Below are 21,371 nucleotides of genomic sequence, written 5' to 3' on the forward strand. Positions count from 1 at the left end.
ATGGGGAGAGCATAGACACAAATACATCCACACCCTCCGCAGAGGTTCCTGAAGAGGCAAGGAAGGGGTTCAACCTGGCGCGCTCCAGGGAGCAAAGGGAGACCTGGCACATGCCTGGCAGCAGGGGCAGGTGTTAGGGGTGCCTGTAGATCCATGTGGGAGCCACCAGTGGAGATCCCAGGGGGCTTGCAGGATACAGAAGGGGACCCTTGCCAAGCATTGGTGTCTGGAGGGAGGCAAGGACATAAACCGTGCCAGGAAGAAGAGCCTAACCGAGAAGAGGTGAGGGAGGGGGGAGGCACTTTGCAGCAGCCAAACAGGCTTTGGGGCACTTCTGCTGCAGGGCAAATGTGCCTGGTGTGGGGTCAGCCAGGGTGAAGGGGGCTGCTCCTGAAAATCTGGGGAACAGGAGAGGACAAAGGCACCGGGAGCAGAGAACAGTCCCAGGCAGGAGGGAGGGAGGAGCCTGGGCGGAGGCAGGTGGAGGTGTGGGCAGGAGTGGGGCCAGCCAGCAGGAAGCAGCAGCAGGGACTAGGTGCAGCCTGCACGGTGAGTGCCGGATCCCACCTGCCCGGGAGAAGGGCCCAGCGCTGGGCTTGCCCCCCTGCCCCTGGGAGCTCAGGGCTGGGCCCCGCCAGCCGCAGAGCAGCACTGGGGAAGCGGGGGCCTGGCAGCTGCAAGGCGCAGGGAGGGAGCACTGGGGTAAATCCCTGCTTGACCTGCACCCCCCTGCCCTGCAGCCCAGCTGCTGTTTGGGAGCTCTGGCCTCTGCCCAAGGATCAAAGGCGCTATTAAGGTACGAGCTGCAGCAAAGAGGACAAGGAGGAGTTGTCCTGAAGCCCATGGTCTCTGTGGGGCAACTGCCAGTTGTCCCTGGCACTTGCAGAGCCTCCAGCTTTTAAAATCTTGCCTTCCAGGGCCGGGGCAGGTGGACCCATGTGGCTGTAGCTGCGCTTCAAGAGAGTTGGGAACAGAACCTGGGCATCCTGGCTTGCAACCGCAGGGGAGACCGTCCCCCTTGGGATGAAAAAGAAGCCCTGTCCATGAGAGCGGTGTGAACAAAGGTGGGCATAAGGCAGCTCCACCTGTGCCACATTAGCTAGAGTGGAATAGAAATGACAGGTGGCAATGTAATACTCTGCTGTCTCTTGAAGGTGTTTTTTTTTTTTAACTGAAAACATTTGGGGCTCAGATCCCCATTGCCTTAGCATGTTTGAGCCCTGATCTCTATGGGATGTGGGTTCTCACAGAGTTCAGTCAGGAGGGTGAGTGTCTTAGTCATCACATTCATTTTCCTTTCTCTGCTCTTCCGCCTTCTGTTTTGGAAGCAAATGGGTCTCTAGCAGCTTGGAAATGACCAGTTATCCAGCACAGCTGGCATCTAATTACATTCCAGAGCTGGGAAATCCAGCTCAGCACTATTTAGAGGCTGTTGTTTTTAATGAATGTTGTTATAAGCTATTAACAGAGTCTTACAACAGCAGCTATCTTGTCAGCATTGGCTGGTGGAGTAGTCCTACTATTGCTGAATGTAGCTCCTAATTTTCTTCAGCCTTGATCAGGACAGGTAACAGAGCCTGTTAATAACACACCATCACCTGGTCAAGACTAAAACCAGAGAGTGACTGATGTGCCACTGTGCAACTGCTGGAAATGTAGAGTGGCCCAAGCAAAGTTGAAATCACCTGTAAACCATCTATTTGGGCTGCCATCTGTGTTGTACAAGTGTTGGCAATCAGGAATCACAGCCTAACTGTTAAGTCAAGCCAGCCAGAGGGGCTCAGCTCAACACAGGGTGAACAAGAGAGGGGGTCCAGAATAGGTGTATCCTCTGTGGAGTAGCAGAGGAGGTATGCGCACATGAACACCATACATCACGTGAGTGTTTTGACCTGTTGTAAGTGGCAGGGGGGGTCTCTAATCATTTAGGGCTGTCTGCATTGCCTTGCAGCCTGCAGCTCTTCCTTCCTAGGCTGAAAGCTGGTGAATGGTGAAAAGGATCTGCTGTGATTGGATATGGGCTATGAGCAACAGTGGTATTGCGGTTAGCTGTTTAGGGATGGTCACTATAGACCTGCCTGTATCGGAGATCTACCCTGCTTCCAGCAATAGATAGCAAGTCACTGATAAAGCTGTATCTCTCCAGGTTGTATTTGTCACCAAAGAAAGCTGTCACTTGCATTGACTGTTTTAGACCTGAGGAGCAGAGGCTGGTCATGCTATAAAATTGGCTTTGCAGTTGTGATAAGTCTGGGATCAAGCAAATGTTACTTGTCATCTTTGAACTAGGTCGTTGCGGCTGAAAAATGGTTTTACTGCCATGCTTTATAGTTAATCATTTTGTTAATGGGAGGTCTAGAGTAAGTACAGTGTCCTCTAGATATGCCTCAACTCTGATTAAAAATAAATAAATAAATAAAAAAATTCTGCTCTTAGTCCTGTGAACCCAGGATCTAACATCCAGACTATGATCTCCTTCTAGTGTGTTGTGGCTGGTTATGAAGATAATATAAACTCAGTTTTGTTCTCTTCCTCCTTCACAACCCCATGCCTATGCAGCTGTAATGAAGGCTGATGGGGAATAACCTGAAGATAATGGAGGGTGCAACGGTGTAAGCGAGGACAGAATTTGATCTACAGAATCTTTGTGAAAGGAGAGTATGCATGAGAAGCAACAGCCCAGCTGGATGATTGTGTCCTCAGGTGACCGTGTGGTTCTGGCAGTTAAAGCATCTCTTCCTGCCGAGTGATCAGATCTGATTGAGATACAACCATCATGGAGCCTCACCACATTTTTGGAAACTGTCAGACACCAGGCCAGCTTAGAGCCAATTAGCACACTTTGATCTCTGCTGTTTTTTAAGTGCATATATGAACTGAGCTCCTATTCAGAGATTTGTCTCCCATATGTTGCTGGATAATTTTTGGGAGCAGGGGGCACAGCGTTCTGCCTGGGTTCCTAGCAACAATACTTTCCTCTTCTGGCTATTTTCTTAGCATCTCTTGTTGCTTTTCATCTCGAGCCACTCATGGTGCTTGTTTATCCTCGCTTGTTGGGGAGATGTTTTTGGAGAGGGGCATCTCTGCCTTTAACAAAAAGAGCAAAAAGCATCCTTTGAATCTTGCTGGGGGATTTGGGGGGTGGGGGGTATGATGAGCAGCCCATGTGCTCTGTTTTAGGGTCATCTTCAGACTGGATTACAGAATTCTCTTTTTTCTGCCGACCCAAAATGGGTATTGCTATAACCTAATGGAAAGGAGAGGGTTACCCCATAAGACCTTTGGGCTCTCAACTGAAAGGCTCACTCTGACCTCAGCAGGCTTTGGATCAATAAAGTGCAGATTTCAGGAAATGAAACATTTTGGAGATCAGGCATGAAAATGAAATGGTGAAAGCCAGCTGGCCTCAAAGAGTCTTGTTGTTTGATTGTTGGGATATGGTCAGTTCTTTCCCTCTTGTCTCGCACCTTAGCTTTTTGATGGCTGAGTGCTTAAATGCCACAGACCATAAAAGTGGGCACAGTTTTAAAAATAGAGCAAATAAGTGAAGGCTAAGAACACTACCTGCCTTTGGGGGAGCAGGAACTCTGTGCCTAACAACTGCTTTTAGTGCCTGTAAGTGCCTGGAAAAGCTTTGCCATGCTTGGGGGAACGGAGACTGTCCATATAATTTACATCAGGCTGTGCTTTGGGGAATGCTGATCAGTGTTATTGCATGTGGCTTTCCTACTTCAGGCACAGGTGGGAGGAAGGGGGGGAAACTCTTCCTGAGCAGCGGCAGGGAGAGAGCAAATGCTCTGTCCTTCCCTAGACTTATCTTGGGTTAGGATAACTACAGCACGTTCCCTCTTCCCCCAACACGCTGCCAGCAGATCTAGGCAGTAACCGGCTTCCTTCTGTCATTCGAACGTATTGGATATGCCGGTTCCTTACAGCCTGAGCCCCCACCTGTTGTGGAGTATCCTTTGTGCTTGTACAGACTCAGACGCAGCATTCCCCCTTCCCAGAGGAAGTAGGTGGGGCTGGCCCTGGACTGACTGCTGCCCGCTGTCCAATTGCTAGGACACGGCACCCGTACCAGACTGTTCCAGGGCTGGTTGCAAAGCAAACAGGGAAGAGGATAGCTACTAAAAAGAAAGCACAATCTTCCTCTGGGCTCCCTCCATTTCCAGGGCTCCCTCGCTATCTCTGCCATCCTGTTAATGTTTACATGGCAGGTGTTCATGGCACATCCATCTGTCCAAAGGACAGATCCCTTCAAACATACGCAGCTCTCCCTTGAATCCTGTTTCGCCGTGGCTGGAGAAGTGCTGTGAATCCGACCAGGTATTTGTTACGCAGAGAAGCCCGGCAGTCAGGTGACTTTTAAGTAATTCTACCCTCTTCTTCACTCCACTTATCTCGCTCTCTTTTTCTTTTCCACCTTCCAGGTACGGGTATTCTGGGGGTGAACTCTGAGCTCTTGCCAACGTGCACAGCCAAACAGCCTGCAGTTAGGACATCTCGACTTACGTGCGAATTCTCCTCCGCCAGCTCGTCCCCCACCCATGGGGGGAAGCGATATTTTTAGCCCCTGGTACGTGTTTCTGTTGACTTGACACCATCTGAATTTCCCCTCCTGCAAGGTAAGAGTCAAGAGGAGAGGATGGATGAGGAAGTTCTGGGAAGAATTTGTGCTTTGTTTTAAAGTTATTTAAATATTTGATTAATAACAGCTCAACCTCCAACAAGGATCTTTGCTCACGCCTGCCTGTGGGACTTGGGTAGACAACACTGCTAGTGGGTCTTCAGGGAAATGGAATTAATCAGTGGCTAAAATGGAGGAATTAGATTGTACTGGTTAACATAAATATATGCATACCTTCCTTTAAGGCTGGATTAAAAAAAAAAAAAAAAAACTGTTATAAAAATCGCATTGCAGAGAGTTAATGCAGGCTGAAGAAATGAAAGGCCAAAGATGGAAACTTAGGTGTCTAGAGGCCTTTAGGTATGATGCCACCCTATAAATAAAAATGTATTTTTAGGTCAGTTCTCTCTGTACCTAGACACAGGGTACATGGTGCCTGGAATATGTTGATGATCCTTTCCTGTTATGAGATCTAGCATGGGGAGGAGGAAGCCTGCTGGTGACTGCAGACAGCATTGCGATGGTTGCCAGGTGCTTGTAGAATTAGTTTTGTGTGTTGTGTGGAGTTTTTTTTAAAAGCCCCTGAGGGATGTTCAGACCCAACTGGGCTGCAGGCCTCTCCTGTCTCTGGAGGGAGCTCTCTCTATTCTAGCCCAGCAAAATAGCATCTCTGCATAGATCTTGGTGTTTCACAGTGTACAGAGAGAAACGCAGCCATCTCTGGGCTAGATGTCACCCATGCCTGGTACCTTGGCTGTGCAGGTGGGTACAACAGCTGTTTTAAGCTGGTAGACCTGGATTCCCATTCTGCCTCCAGGGGTGGGGTGCAGCACTGTTATTTTGAGGGGCCAGTCAAGGTGTTAAACCCTAGTAAATGGTAAAGGGAATCTCCTTTCCCTTGGGTTTATATGTGGGCCCTATGGCCCTGATATTTCTGTATTGAAACCATCTCAGATGGGGAGAGACTGGGCAAAATGACCTTGTGGTGGCTTCCTGATCCTGTGTGCCTCCAGTATCCTGGAGGCATGGCGGGCTGGCTTCTCAAAGATCTGCCCTCCCTTTCTACCAGGAAGCGGTTGCAGCTTGCTTTCTTGCTTGGCGGGCCAGATGGGACCCTGTACAGCAGGTTAGGTGTAAATTCCCCAGAGCAAGGGGACCTGTTTCCTTCACCAGTGTATAGGAAGTACAGAACAGCAGAAAGGATGGAAATCCAGGCTAGGAGGTATGTGTGCGCAAAACCAATGGAGGAGACTGAGCTGAGGGGTCTCCCTTAGGGGAAGGAGGGTATTTCCATGCCCGGAGATGGATCTTTTCAAGTTCTGAGAGTTCACCTCCACAGGAGAAGAGGAAAAGCAAATAATGCCATGGTGGTTTAGTTTTTAAGAGCCTCTTAAATGACGATTGGTGTCTCTGCAAACGGGTGGCTGATCAGAAACCCAGAAGGTATTTCTCTGAGTTGTACGTGGCTGTAAAATGGGCCTAGATATCAGTAAGAGCCCAGCACAGACCCTAAGAGGCCGGGTATGGGCAGCGTGCTGACTCCTCTAGCCCTTCTAGTGGGTTGCCGAGGAAAGACATTAATGCCTTACCGGGGCTCTTGGCAAACACCTCCTGAGAGCCCTTTTTGAGCTCCAGGAGATGGTTCCAGGGGAAGGGCTGTGAGCATAGCCAGGAAAAATACCGAGACCCTTACTTGGCTCCTTGCTCCATCTCCTTCGGGCAAACTCAGCTGTTCATTTATCTGCCTGCTGAGGTGTCCTCTTGGATTTCCCCAGTCGTTTCCTGCAGTCCAGGAGGTGACTTCCTCTCCACTGGTGTTTGCTCCCTACAGATTTGAGCTGTATTAACTGGAGTGTCACTTGCAAATCAAGGGAAGGGAATCCTTCACTCTGTTCGGGACCGGTGAGGCCTCGCACAGAGAACCATGTCCAGTTTTGGGCCCCACACTTCAAGAAAGATATGGACAGTTTGGAAAGAGTTCAGCACAGGACAACATAACTGATTAAGGGCCTGGGAGGCAAGACTTGCAAGGAAAGGCTGAAAGAACTAGGACTGGAGAAGAGCCTTGCGTGGAGATTTGATGACAGACTTCAAACACCTGAAGGGTGATTACAGCGAGGATGAAGGTGGGCTTTTCTCTGTTTGTAGGGGACAGGATTAGGAGCAATGGCTTCAAGCTGTAACAGGAAATTTAGGCTGGAGATTAGGAGGAACTTTGAGTGAGAGTGGTCAGACATTGGAACAGGCTACCTCGAAGTTGTGGGTTCTCCATGCTTGGAAACTTTTTCAAAAGCAGGATCAACAGGAGCTTGACTGGAGTGGTTTAGTCGGGGATGTTCCTGCCTTGAGCAAGGGGCTGGACTAGACAACCGCGTGAGCTTCCAGCCCTGTGCGATTTCCCTCCCTCCTCTCCCTTTTCTTCCCCACTGCGAGCTCCCTCGCTCACCTCAGTGCTTTGTACGTCCTGACTCCTCGTGTTCCTCTTCCTTGTGGCTCCACCTTTGCTCACGGGCTCCTCTCTGCTTTGTTCTGTGCCTGCCTTCCCTGCTGTATTTACCTTTGCTCTCTCCTCTCTGCCAGATGAGTAATACCACACACACCAACGGGGCGTCTCCCACCGAGGGTGGTGTGGAGGCGACTAGCATGGCTGCGACCATGCTGCCAGCCGGGCTCTTCACGACGGTGGATCCCAGCCATTTCACTGTTGGAGACGGCTCCCAGCTTAAGGCCATGCAGAACTACACTCAAGACGGCCAGCAGATTTTCCTGACCACAACAGCAGCACAAGTGATCTCTGGGCTGTTTGTGTGGTCGGCACTGATTCTCACCTTCCACCAGGTAAGGCACAGGCTGTCCCCCTGGCTCTGTGGGTGCATTGTGACCTCTGGAGAGGGGTGGGAGGGCTAGAGGGGCCACTAAACTTTGTGAGAAGCCTCGGATAAAGTATACTAAGCTAGCCTGAAGAGCATTCACTAATCCTATCTCTTTCTGCTTTCCCTATTCCTCCGGACAAGCATTTCAGTGCCCTGACTCTGGCCTCCTGGGGTGGCGGAGACTGTTGACAGTAGTAAGGCAGGTGGCTCAGCCAAATTCATAGCAGTGAAATGTGGAAGGGGATATCTCCAGCCATTGAGAACCTGGCACTAACCGCTCGGGAGAGTGGACTTTGTCCTTCTGTCCCCCTGGTAGGGTGCCTGTGTGTCCTTTCTTGCTGCCATTATTTACCTGGGAGTCGGTATTCCTGAGGTTAAAGGAGTGACTTCCCTGTTCTGGGGAGCCCAAATCCCCTGCTTAATGTCCCCACTCCCCACCCAAACAGCACCTGTCTGCAGTCATGGGGCACAAGTCCCATCCAAGTCCCCTTGAACTACTTGTACCAGGAATCAAATTCAAGGTGTAAATCTGGAGGAACTCCTTTGAAATCGGTAAAATTACTCCAGACTGACACTCATGTGGCTGAAAGCAGGGTCTGACTGATGGCTCAGCTTCACGGGTGTGGGGGGGTAGTTCTTGGGATGAGTGGTGTGGTGGGGTTGAGGCTCTTTGTCCCTGCAGGCATGTATTGGGTCACAAGGAAGATGAACTGTTCTGTTTCAGGCTTGGTTTCTTGCTCAAGAGGACCTCGGGCTGAACCAATGTGACAGGTCTTTACTAGTGTGCACAAGTAGGGTAGAGGACCAGTGTGGAACTGCCAGGGGGTTGGTGGGGCAGGGCTGAACAGGAAGTTTCTGGCTCTAGGTGAAATCTCCCACGCTAGTGTTGGCGCCGTGTAGAGCTGCTGCAGCCTCCAATTCTCTCTCTACTCAGTCCTGGCTGTGCCTCCTGGGGGTCCGGGTGAAGTCATGATGCCATTTGGAGGATTCGAGTGTCGGGGAACTCGATCTGCTGCGAGATGCTGGCAGGAGGCAGATAAATAACCTTACCTGAGGATATCTCCTGGCACACCCTTTCCATCCCCCAGCCCACCCCACCCTGATGGCCAAGTGGGAATGGTGTCTTACCATGTCTGCTTCTAGGGTTTTCATCAGCTGGCATTTGCTACAGTCCTAACGTCACTGGACTCTCCCTCTTCCCCAGATCTACTCACATCTGCGGAATTACACCATGCCCAATGAGCAGCGCTACATCATCCGCATCCTCTTCATTGTGCCCATCTATGCCTTCGACTCCTGGCTCAGCCTCCTGCTCATTGGAAGTCACCAGTATTACGTGTACTTTGACTCAGTGCGTGACTGTTATGAAGGTGAGCAGTACAGAGATGGAGGAGAGGAATCCAGTGGCTCTGGGGTGAAGGGTAGGGCAGGAGGAAGGTGAATGCTGTGGTGGACAGTGGCGGGTTTGACTCTGGCTCTGGAGGAAGCTCTGGCACGTGGTGGGTATTGACGGGGGTGAATACTCTGTGTAGTCTCTAAGAAACTTCACCGCTAAAATGAACGGAGGTAGGGTTGAGGTGACATCTAGCCTCTCAAGCCAAACCTGAGTGATTTAGCAGCACCTCGCCAGAGATGACTAATAGCAAAACAGGATGAAATGGTGACAATCCCCATTATCCTTGCTGAAAAGCAGAGTACTTCTCTGGATCAGACTAGGACGAAAGTATTTCTTTTCATTCAGTTGCTTCCCTCCTCCCTGGGAGACCTTTACTCCTTCCTGCACTTGTGGTTGCAGAAGGCAAGCACTCTGCAATGTGATCAATATGCTGCATATTTCAGGAGCAAAATCTAAGTGTTTCCAGCAAAGTGAGACGCTTAACAATGTGTGCTGTTGGGATTGTCTCCCTCATCCATGGTCACTCTCCATTAGAGTATACAGCACAGTCCCACACTAGCTGACAGCCCTGATAGATGAGTTATCAGATCTTTCCCTTCTCCAACTTCTTAGCCACCAAACCACGCTGAATATGCTGATTAGCTCCTGCTTTTACTAGGGAAAAGGTTTAATTTTCTTTCTTTTTTTAAGGTTTCTGGCTCACTTTAGGTCAGGTATGTTAAATTTCACCTCTTCACTTAAGACTTTGCATGTGAGTGTAGGTGTTGAGAACTTTTTGGTGATGCCTTAGCTTAAATATAAGGGCATATCTACTCTGTGAAGATGCATCCCTTTCTTAGCTTTCATAGGATATAAAAAATAAAATAAATCTCAAATGGAAAGATCCTATAGAAACTAGGATGGGAGAAAGGAAAGCTCAGGAGTGGGACCATTCCCCTCAGTCAGAGCTACTGCTTGTCTACAGACCTTGGGAGACCACACTGCATCTCGTCATGCTTTGTGGGATGGGCTTTGATCGCTACCGATTGCATTTATTTAAAATGCAGCCCCTTTTCGAGTAAAAGATCAGATTGTTTAGAATGGAGAAGGAGGGTTGGTTTGAGCTGCTGGCTCTCTGGAGGTCAGGCTGGTGTTATTCTCCCCACCTTCTCTATGTGCATGGGGGTTTTTTTGTTAATGTATACTGGGTTTGAAGTAGGAAAAGGGGGAACATGACCAATGGTGTCTGTTACCAAACCTCAGTGATCAAGCTGGAGAGGAAGTGAGTTAATGATAGGTGAGATCAGTTCCCGAGTACTCCACCCCACAGCTCTTGCATCACCCAGGGCAAACTCTTATCGACTCCTACCCAGAAGACAGGTTATGGCTGCCTACCAGGAGCCAAGTACTAATGCTTAGCACTGAGAGCCCTTTCCTGAGCACTGGCCTGCAGGGTCACATCAATCCGCTGTTCACATGTCCATCTCTGTCTTGCCAGCATTTGTCATCTACAGTTTCCTGAGCCTCTGCTTTGAGTACCTGGGAGGGGAGAGCACCATCATGGCTGAGATCCGGGGGAAGCCTGTTGTGTAAGTGCCATGGTCCTCTTGAGTTCTTTCAGATCCCATCAGATGTGACGCCAGCTGATCTCTTTGTGTTCTGGCTCTAGATCCAGTTGCCTTTATGGGACTTGCTGCCTGCGAGGAATGTCCTATTCCATCGGGTTCCTTAGGTTCTGCAAGCAGGTTGGTATCTGCCCCAGGGCTTGTTCCTTGGCTTGTTACGCAGATCAATGAGAGTCAGGCCATCAAAACTTGAGGTCCTTTCTAGGCAGGCTTCTCTCTCCTGCTGCCTCGTGGAGGGGTTCTGCTTTCCTCTCTCCTAAGCCCTTGGTCCTCCTCCAACTACAGCAGCACGTCCAGTCCCTCAGGCACCTGGCCAGCAGCAGTCAGCTGTGCTTGCTATCATGTGCTGCAGCTCTGCATCTGACTCATTGCTGAGTCAGGAGCTAGGCTCAGCAATGGGAGGAGACCCTGCCTTAATCTTTCTGGTCTTATTTGGTCATGGGTCCTAATTGCCAAGAGGCTCTACTGCCACTCAAAGTCTAGTTCATGCTGGTCTGGGTCCTGTCTCGGGCTGAAGCGAGGGTGACTGTGGTTACTTCTAAATGGCTTCACTGCCTTTTATGATAACTCAATAGGGCTACAGTGTGCTTCCTTGCTGTGTTGTGGGTAATTGAGTCCAGGGAGAAGTTCCTCTGGTGCATCTAACCTCAGGGCCAGGAGCTCTGTTAAAAGCAGGGCATCAGGCAAGCTTCCTAAACCAGCCCAGCACACAGACGATTGACGTATGGCGGGGGTGGGAAGCAGGACAGGGTTTGGCTGACGTTTGTCCTCTTGACACAAGAGAATGGCATAGAGATGATGGGATGGGTTAGGTTAGACTGGTGCACTTCTTCCTTGAGGTGCTGGGGATGAGACGATGCACATGGGACCAGTTTGCTGATAGGAAGCTCCTGTGGGGTTGCTGTCCAGGGCTGGTCACCTTTGCAAATGGCATTGGTGCCTGCTTAGAGGCTGAAAGATAAAGGAATACTACTTCTCAGCTCTCTGCCCTCCCTTGGGGGTGGAAGAGTCTGACTTGTTCTCTCCCTTTCTCTTGAGATTAGGTGGAGTAGGAATGTCTTTTGTAACTTGTGTACAACAGTTTCTGCAGCCTTTTAGAGCCCAGGGAAGAGCTCTGGCAGGAGTGTGCTGGGATCTCTTGCTCCTAGTAGTTAGATTAATGCAGTGATTCTTCCTATTTCATTGCAGGCAACGCTACAGTTCTGCATCGTGAAGCCCCTCATGGCCATTGTCACCATTATCCTACAGGCATTCGGGAAGTACCACGATGGCGACTTTAAGTGAGAATGGCGAAGTCGGGGCAGGGAGGGGGAGAGCTGACTTTCCCGGAGTGTGGTGGTAGCATCAGAAAAGTCAAGGACATCCACAGGGTGTTTCAGTGGGCCAGGGCTGCTGCTGCTTCCCCAAAGTTGATTACTTTAGTAGATGGGTGTTTTGGGGGTGAGGAGTGGAGCAAACACTGCCTTTAAATAAGGGGGCCCTCAAGAAGGGAGGAGGCCCCACAGTCAGTTAAGTGTTGAGCTGGACTGCTGTTGGTGTTCCCACCCTTATGCTTGTTCTAGTTTGGCCCTGTTTAATTTTTGGACAAAGAACTTTCCCCACTTCAACTCTCTCTCTCCTAACTGCAAGACTGGACCGAGCCATGTGAGCTGTTGTGGTGTAAATCTTCTCCACAATACTTGTCACATGGCCAAATGCAGCCCCTTGAAGGTCTACAGCGTGACTGCAGTTGCTGTCATTGTTCATACAGAGAGATGCTGCCGCTGGACATTACAGGACAGCCAATGTGCAACATCCCCTTTCAATCTGAGCAGCAGAGTCTTTGCACCTTCTGTCCTGCATCCCTCTTTATAAACCTGCTCGTTTTATGTTCCTGACGAGTTGCTGATGTGACTTCTGGGGATGGTTTCAGTAGCTGGGCTGACTCATTCTGTCTCCCTCCAGTATTCACAGTGGATACCTCTATATCACCATCATCTACAACTTCTCCGTCAGCCTGGCACTCTACGCGCTGTTCCTCTTCTACTTTGCCACCATGGAGCTCCTGCGCCCATTTGAACCAGTCCTCAAGTTCCTCACTATCAAGGCAGTTGTCTTCCTGTCCTTCTGGCAAGGTGGGTCCTAGGGATCAAGGTTTCTAGGACCATGGCACCTCTTCTCTCAGGAAACAGGTGCATCTGCCTACAAACTGTGTGGGTCAGGGAGCTGGACCATGATATCAGTGTGACCAACAGAGGTTGTGGAGTCAGAACTGACACCCTCCCACCCCCTTTCTGCTTCTTTGCACAGGGATGCTGCTGGCCATCCTGGAGAAATGTGGGGTGATCCCTGAAGTTCAGATCATCGATGGAAAGGAGGTGGGAGCTGGGACAGTTTCTGCTGGCTACCAGAATTTCATCATCTGCATTGAGATGCTCTTTGCCTCCATTGCTCTGCGCTATGCCTTTACCTGCCAGGTATACAGAGAGAAGAAGGAAAACTCAACAGGTAAATTCTCCTTTGAAGCCATGTTTTGTATATCTCTGTGTCTCCTGGCATAGACGGAAACCTATTCAGCACTTATCAAGGAGATGGCAGAAGTCCTTAGAAGCCAGTTCTCAATTTCCTGTTCTTCCACTTTAACTTCCTTTTCCTCTTCATGATATCTCTAGGCAGCTGCAAATGCCCGGGGAGAGAGACCTTGGGAGGGATGGCTGTGATGGGGAGCTCCCAACTTGGCAGCTCTCTCCGACAGGAGATGGCTTGAGAGAACTATTTGAAATGTCTCAGAACCATCGTGTGTGAGAGACCGATTCATCACAGTGTGGTGTCGGGGTTAATCTCCTCCTTGTTCTCCTGTTGCTTGTGATCCCAGCTGCTTCGTTGGGTTGCCGGCTCTCGTGTTCGGAAGACGTGGTTCTTGCTGACAGTGGAGCCCGGATCTGAATTCCAGCCCCTGGGTGCTGCCATAGCAACGATAGTTGGTCTCTGTAATAGCATCCCTCTTACACCAGGGATTTTGTCTAACCTAGCGATGTCCTACCAGAAACTAACTCCCACAGTTCAAAGCTACTGTTCGGCCCCTTTTCCTAGAGCAGGGATTATTGCAGTTCCCAAGAGGAAGGCAACAGGGAAACCTTGTGTAGCACCAGTAAGGACTAGGGTCACTTGAGGTTGGGGTCACAATTCTTCTGTGGACTTGTCGGTCTGTTGCCACTAGAGTAGTGGGGCAATGATGGGCTGAGCAGTGGGAGCCAGGAGTTGAACTTCCCCCTAGGAGGAAGAGTCTCTGGTTGGCTCTGTGGGTTTTGATCTGTTGAAAACGCCAGCGTCCAGAAATGCAAGGGACTAAAACGGAGGAAGCAGAAGAGGGGAATTCTGCCTCTTGTTCCTGTGACCCTGGAGTGGCAGCTAAATCAGGAAACTATTTAACCCCAGCTATTCTGGTGATGTGGGGCTTGCGTTCTGACCAGAGAGCTCCCATTCACCTAGGAAAACATGGGGGAAAAGGGAAGCAGAGGTATGGAGCAGAGTAAAACTAACCTGCTGTTGACCTGCTTGCAATCTCTGGGCTCCCAAGACTTGGAGCAGTTGGCTTGGGTTAGACATCCGTCTGTTGGGAAAAACTTTGCACCATTCCCGAGTGAAGCATCGTGTCCCTCTGTGCTTGCCGGTCCATCACAGAGCAACCCAAGTTCATTCTCTGCCCTATTGCCCCCTCTCCCCACACACGCACATGCCAGACCAGAGGATGGAGCAGTGGTGGGATAGCCATGTCTCTCCTTGTCCTTTTAGCTGTGTTTTATAAGAATTCCTGTTAGCAAAATGTTCTCATGTTCCTATAAAATGAGACACATTTTTTTCTTTCTCCTGGGGATAGATGGATTTAACTTTCTAGTGCTCCAGCATGAAACTCTTAGCAACTCCCATTTCTCAAACCCGACTGCTTCCAAGAGTGGAAAGGAACCCTCTCCCTCCCAAAAGCCTGTAGTGAGAATCCTGTGGCCATGTACCATGGCCGGACCCTCCCACCCCAACCTAGCTAACGGCAGGCCCATAGCCACAACTCAGATGCTGTGATTGCTGCACGTTGCTACTTGCTGTTGGTCTAAAGATTTAATATGTTGGACCTTCCAGGACTCTAATCTGTCCTATATAGCCAGGAACTGCTTTTCTAAATTGCAAAAGATGATCCAACCACCCGGTGTGGAGTCCAACTGACTGCCAGCTTTGGAGCCAAGAAGGAATTCCCCCAAATTAGATCGACAAGCATCACTGGCCGAGGGAAAGGCACGGGGTGCGGTTCTGTTCTTGAATTATTTGAGCACACTTAGACCTACCTGATCCCCTGCCACTGCCCCTGTGAGCCCTCTTCTTTACCTGGCATGTGACATAGGGGTTTCTATAGGATGTTTTGTGGCCGTGATGCATGAGGGACCAGAGCAAAGGTTCTTGTTGGCCCTTTTGGACAACTGGTTGCCTGTGAAGGCAGGGAGCCGAATTTGGCCTAGGAACCTCTTTTCAGCTCTGTTCCTACAAAATCTTCTCTTTTTTTTTTTCAGCAAACCTTGCCCCCATGCAGAGCATCTCCAGCGGGCTGAAGGAGACTATGAGCCCTCAGGATATCGTCCAGGATGCCATCCACAACTTCTCCCCTGCGTACCAGCAGTACACCCAGCAGTCCATGCAAGAAATGGAAATGAAAGGCCCTGGGCAGAATGGACATGTGTCCTCCAAAGCTGAGGGGAACAAGGGCAAAAGAAGCAAAAACATTGAGAAGAGGGTGCTGATCATCTCGGATGATGAACCATAGGAGATGCCCAAGGGGGGACAGTGACCTGGGAGATGCTGGAACTCCTTTCTCTCTTAATGGCTTCTTCAGTTTGGAAATGTTCTCACAACTGGGACTGCCTGGTGTGACAGGAGCACAATGAGAATGACAGATGGGCCAGAGAAACTGAGGCATCTGCCCAAAAGCAGCCATCACCTTTGAGAAGGAAAGAAGCAAGAACCTGATGGGTGGGATGCTGAGCAGGGCTGGCATCTCCTGTCCTTTTTCTCCTGTTACTGGGGACCTGTCCTGCTCTGTGTTCCTGCTGCCATGGCTCAAGTACTGAAGCTTTGTCATTCAGTGGTGCCTGTCTACCCACCCCATCAGTATTTTGAGGCATGTCTCTAGCTGCCATCTTAGCACTCTGGGAAGAAACTGAGGACGGGTGGCCTGGGCTTTTGAGCATGCCTCCCAGTGCTAAAAGATGGACTAGTTGAAGTCAATCCCTTCTTGCCATGAACAGGCTGAGCAGCAGCGCTCTCAGCGTTGAGTTTTGCTCTAGTTTCTCTTGGCCTAAGTAAAGAGAGGAGCATCTCTAAAGATCCTGTGGAGAAGACCTGACTTATAAGGGCAACCCACCTGGTAACTCTTTAAAAAAAACAAAAAACCCCACACACAACCCCCCCACCAAACAAAACAAAACAACAAAAAACTTGCTATTTTTTCATTTAAAAGTTAAAAAAAAAAAAAAAAAAAATCTCAGGAATTTTGTAGGAACTTGTGTTGGGGAGGAAGAATTAACCCTGTTTTCTCCTTGGAGAGGAATACAACAGCCTAAAAATGTAATACTTCTTCCTCTTCCACCAGCCCCACAAGCAATGGTGGGGGAACTCTTTCTGGGCTGCAATGGGGCTAAACTGCTGCTGCTTCTCGAGTTTCTATTGGAGGAACCTCTTGTTATTTATGTCTCAAAATGACTCTTCCCTCTCTGAGTGGACCAATTGTTGAAATGGATGCTAATTTGCCTATCAAATTGCTCTTTAGGGATCTGAATTGTGAGGATTGTGATTGGCAGCAGTAGTAGTTTATGTACTGGGAACTGTTTGTTCCTCCTGAAATGCTTTCTATTAAAGCTTCCCACACTTGAAATATAAAAATAAAAAAATTATCGTAAAAAAGCCTCTAGCTTCATGGAGACTGGACAGTGCCAGAAGACAGTAATTTAATGGTAAAAGAATAACTGTCGGACCCTTCCCAGAGCTGGGGTTACCCAGATACATGACTAGCATAGCTGGATGCTATGCGCCTGTTAAAAAAAGAAAACACAAATAAAAAAATAAAAAATAAAAAAAAAGGCCATGTCTTCTGTTTGAAACTGAAATGGGAGAATAGATCTGGTACAAGATGCTAGGCAAGTAAAATATGAGTAAGGCCATCTCTTCTTGGTGACCTGCTCAGTACCACTTATGGGATACAGTTGCTGTAAAAAAGTGGATTGGGTGGGTTATTTGACAGCAGGGGGAAAACGCACTTAATTCCACCAACCTTCCCATCCCATCCCATCCCATCCCATCCCTCCAGAACTACAATGTAAAGAGAACCCTTGTCTATCTGTGCTAGACCCTAGTCTTCTCCCTTACTAGACTGCCTTCTGGAAACTCTTGAGTGTTGGCTCTGCTTTGTCTCCATCCCTTGGGGTTTTTCAGCTGAGTGTTGGAAGGACAGTGAGAGCTGTGCTTTAAAGTCTCAGAGCAGCTGTGTAGCTAGACACCATCTCAAGCTGTCCTTTTTCTAGCATTAGGATTCCTCAAGTCTGAGAAGTGTAAATTGAAACCAACAGTCTTGCATTTTATTTATAAGAATGTGTTTTTCAAATAAATGGAGATTTCTATTATGGCTTGAGTGAGCATTTCATTTTGGCAACTGCTTGTTCCCTGTGTCTCTCCATGAGGGCAGATTGTGTGATGTAGCTTGGCTCTGCAGGACAACACTGAGCAAAGCATCACTTCTTGGTCCCTAAATCCTGAGGCATCACCTATGGCCTATACATTGGTTCCCACATATGGGAGCTCTTGTGTCTTGCTGCCTTTTGCACCTACTGCCTTCTGCACTAGAAACAGGCTGTCCTACTCCTCTCTGCATGTGTTCTAGCCACTGTGTCACTGTCAAGCAGCTGTATGCAGTTGGGAGCTACCCTCTGCCTGTTTTGCAGCAGCAACTGAACAGCAGGTTTGATCAGAGGAATATTGCCCAGCTGAATGGCTAGAAGTAGTCTGCAGCCAAGCCAACCCTGCAAATCCCTCTGAGCTCATCTGCAGCACTGCTCCTACCTGCTCAGTTGGTGAGATTGCTTCCTCCAGGCTGGCAGCCTTCCTGTTGTGAGCTGTGACTAGATCCACAGAGAGGACTTGTGCACAGCAAATCCAGTCCCTATAGATGGGATCCTGTCTGGTTTTACTTCAGAGCCTAGGGAGCAGCTGCCAGCCATGACAGCAGCACCCTGCAGACCCTGCCAGGGCCACTCAGCTTTATAACAGCCATCAAGGGCACTATATAAGCAAAGTAAACACCTTGGATTATCTTATGCCAGCTGCCTTTAGAGAAACCCTGCCACCAAGGAGAGAAGAGGCCCCTTCATCTAACAGATGGCAAAGATGACCAGAGCCCAGCTGTTGGGCTCTTGGCTTCTGGGAACACGTGCACAAGAAAAAGTTTAATTCACTATTGCACAACTGATGCACACAGGCTAAAGTCAGTGGTGCTCATCTGTAAGGCTGGGCCCAGGATTGTCAACCCAAATCTGTTACCCAGATGAGGGATGTGACACTCACCTTCAGCCCTGCAAAGGTGACTGAACACCAGGTAGTTACTGTCCTTTGAAACTGCAGACCTGCTTGCAATGATGGGCTTGAGTTTGGACTCTTTGACAGGGGCAAGCACTGTTTATAATGAGCAGCCTGGTGTTACTGCACTCGTGCTGCTAAATTATTAAAAGGCATCCACAGAGAACAAAGACAGTAAATGTGTCTAAAGCAGAGCAAGACCTTCACTAGCAGATGGGAGTTGCAGACTCTAATGGTAATGAGCCCTCCTGCATGGTAACAAATAAGCCTTCTCCATCTATTACTAAAGAGCACAGAGGTGGGCCACATGCTTGGCCTAGGTCTAAGTCTCAGAAGCCTGCCTCTAGCAATACTTCAGGCACAACAGCACTCCAATGCAAGTGAACTACAACTCATGATCAGCGCCTCAGTTTGTTTCTCAAGTTTTCAGCATTCTCTGAGCGCTTCCCTTACAGGAGACTAGCTTCACCTACTAGCACTTCAAAGGCTAAGGCTTTAGTATCAATAGCCAGATTTGGCCAGTGACATTGCACCTGATGTTAGGCTTTCCATTTGACCATGGCATAGAGGGCATTTCCCAGTGCTCTATATATCAAGACTCTAGATACAGCAGACTCAGTGTTTTAATAGAGATCGGGGGGAGGGGGATAGGTTTCCACCCTAGATATTGTTCTTTGTGCTGCTCCCTATTCCCCAACTGCCCTTGTTACAAACTGCTTAATTATCTTGGACAGAAACCATCTCATTTATCCACTGTAGCTGACCTGTATCATGGACAGGCTTCTAACCACATAGGGGTGGCTGTTTGGATCGGACTGTTAGGCTTGCTCCTACTGATGTGCCCAGAGCATGAGCTACATGTTCGAGAAGTGCCAATGAAGCCTTCAGAGACTCGTGCTACTTTTTTTTTTTCAAACCTGCTCTACCAAGCCATCTTGCACACAGACTGCAACATTTGTCCTGAAATGCTTATGGGAACAACACAGTCCACCTCTAGAAGATGAACTTTTGAACAGCCTCCGGAGGCGGAACACTGCTTTCCACCTTCATTTTCCTCTCTCGAACTCTCCGCTGCTGCTAGTCTCTCAGGCTGGCAGTCTTGACAGCTCTTTTCTCAGCAGTCTCTGGACCGTTACTACTTTGCCCACCACACACAGCACAAGAAAATGTCAATCCTCTAAATCCCTCCTTACCTCACTCACTGCAACCACCACCTGGCTTCTCCAGGTCTCCTGATTCATGGCATCTACAGCTAATCCTTACAAGCTCAGCTCATGTCACATCCTTCATAATTACCTAATAAAGTGCTTTTCTGTCTGCTATTAAACTTCTGGGCCTCTTACTGGTGCCTTTATTTGAATGTCCCTGAATTCCCTTAACTTGCCATCCTGTTTCCTTCTACTTTCCACCTTAACTATCTCATAGGCATAGGGTGTAGATTGAATGGAGAGGTAATCTCCTAATCAGACCTTCCAGTATCAGGCTCTCTGTTTAAAGCTAAGGAACAAATGAACAAAGGAAAAATAGGGATCAGAAGTCAAACAGGCTTAGTGACAAGTTTAAGGCATCCATCAGTATCCACATGGGGAAAATGAAGGGGCTTTACAATCACGACACAGGAGGTAGGACTCTATATATTTGAAAGAATCTGCAGTGCAAGTTGAGCTGGTTGCGTCTCATACAGCAGCAGTCTCAGCACTTAATTAAGATCTCTTGACTGTGATAGAAAGTACCTCCTCTTGTTAGTTGCTGGGAAGTCTCCCACCAAGCTATAGCCCATATGTCTTGTTATGCATTAGTTCTGCTGTCTCACAAACCACTCCACACTACACATCCCTTTTTCAGTTCCAAGCTACATCTTTTTTGCATATAGATGCACATCATTTCAAGTGAGTCATGCAGCAGAAACAAGTGCACGGGGAAGAGATCTACTGAAAAGCAGGTGCCACTTGGTGATGGCCAGGTCACCAGGTCAGTGAGAACAGCGATAGCACCAGGATGGAGTATGCTCTTGCTCACTGCACCATAGAAGTATTTAAACCTATGAGATGGGATGCAGTAGCACATATTTAACCAGCAAAATGATTACATCATGTTACTCCACTGTCATATGTGCCCCAAGTTCATTCTCGCCGACAGTCCGGGTGAGTCACAGCTGAACGTACCCAGACTGACTTCTAAAGAACCGCCTTTCATTAACAGAATGAAAGAGCAGGCCCCAGTGGGCTACATGCTGTACAGGCTAAAAGAGATTAAGACAAGAGAAATACTCCAGTGAAGAACAACTCAGGCTCCGAAATGCTGACAATACACCAGAGCAAATCTGAAACCAGAAAATGCTTTATTGGAAAGGTACAAAAACCAGTCACTGCAGCTAAATTTACAGCAATAAATTACGGTGTGGCTGTCAAGAGAAAGTAATGGACACATACACAGGGCTATACGCCTTACAAACAGGAATCCACATTACTTGGTATATCAATAATTTATTTTATAATAAAAAAGCAGCACAAAAATAAATATTGAAATGAAATTACTGAGTAACCACAGAGGATAGAAGGAGCTGGTGATAAAAAACAAAACAAAAAACAAAACAAAACTTAAAACAGAAGACCTCTATCATTTAAAAAACAAAATGAAAGCAAAGGATCCACCATCTATGGAAACACCCCAGCAGACTGAAGTACAGACGACAAGGGAAAACAAACCCACATTACAAAAGTTTGTCTTTTTTTTTTCCTTTTTAAATAAAAACAATCATGACAACAAAGTTTAAATGATCTGAGAGCGAGAATGCTGCCAACCTCCTTCCCGGGCTCTGAGTTGTATAGCATGAATGCCCCCTGCTATTCAAGCAATGCGATTCTTCCACTGACTACCCCTTCCCCCCGCTTACTATCCACCTCCATTTCTTCCCCCCACCCTCCCCCAAAACCCTGTCCCAGGAGGCTGTGATGTTGCACAGCAGCTAACCTGTTGCTCCCTGCATCTGTTTTCCTCAGGCAGAAGATACGACTGGGCAAGGGCAGAGACACTGACTTGCTTATAAGGTCCAGAAGCTGCCCTAAAAGGGATGCAGTGCCTGTTCCCAAAGGAGAGCACAATGCATGTGAAACAGAAGAGCTGCCTCCTGTTACTGCCCAAAGCAAACACCCCAGGATGCCCCAACTGTGGATCAGGGGGGCATCCCGCAGGCTGCTCCTAGCCTTCCCCCCACCCAGACTGGGGCTCCCATGTTGTGCACAGGATGGTAGCGGAGGGAGATGTTAGGCTTGGGG

At 48.7% G+C, this 21,371-nt stretch overlaps 1 protein-coding gene across 12 annotated transcripts; it reads left to right on the plus strand.

Moving 5' to 3' along the window:
• Positions 1-464: 464 nt before the first annotated feature.
• On the plus strand, positions 465-17,144 carry TMEM184A (transmembrane protein 184A). 12 transcript variants are annotated; one of them, XM_006030689.3, is made up of 12 exons: positions 476-549; positions 741-796; positions 918-1,064; positions 4,431-4,625; positions 7,208-7,465; positions 8,705-8,870; positions 10,374-10,464; positions 10,545-10,620; positions 11,689-11,780; positions 12,445-12,614; positions 12,790-12,987; positions 15,042-17,144. In XM_006030689.3, the coding sequence occupies exons 5-12, from the start codon at positions 7,208-7,210 to the stop codon at positions 15,290-15,292; spliced, it is 1,302 nt and encodes a 433-aa protein (XP_006030751.1). In that variant the 5' UTR covers positions 476-549; positions 741-796; positions 918-1,064; positions 4,431-4,625; the 3' UTR covers positions 15,293-17,144. The 12 variants fall into 12 exon arrangements, with proteins under 12 accessions (XP_006030752.1, XP_006030751.1, XP_025068163.1 ...); XM_025212378.1 differs by lacking the exon at positions 476-549 and adding an exon at positions 2,560-2,703 and having other exon boundaries at positions 590-796; XM_006030690.3 differs by lacking the exon at positions 741-796 and having other exon boundaries at positions 465-549.
• Positions 17,145-21,371: the final 4,227 nt, after the last annotated feature.

This window comes from Alligator sinensis, unplaced genomic scaffold (assembly GCF_000455745.1).
Source record: "Alligator sinensis unplaced genomic scaffold, ASM45574v1 scaffold1517_1, whole genome shotgun sequence".
In the NCBI taxonomy this organism is placed as follows: Eukaryota; Metazoa; Chordata; order Crocodylia; family Alligatoridae; genus Alligator; species Alligator sinensis.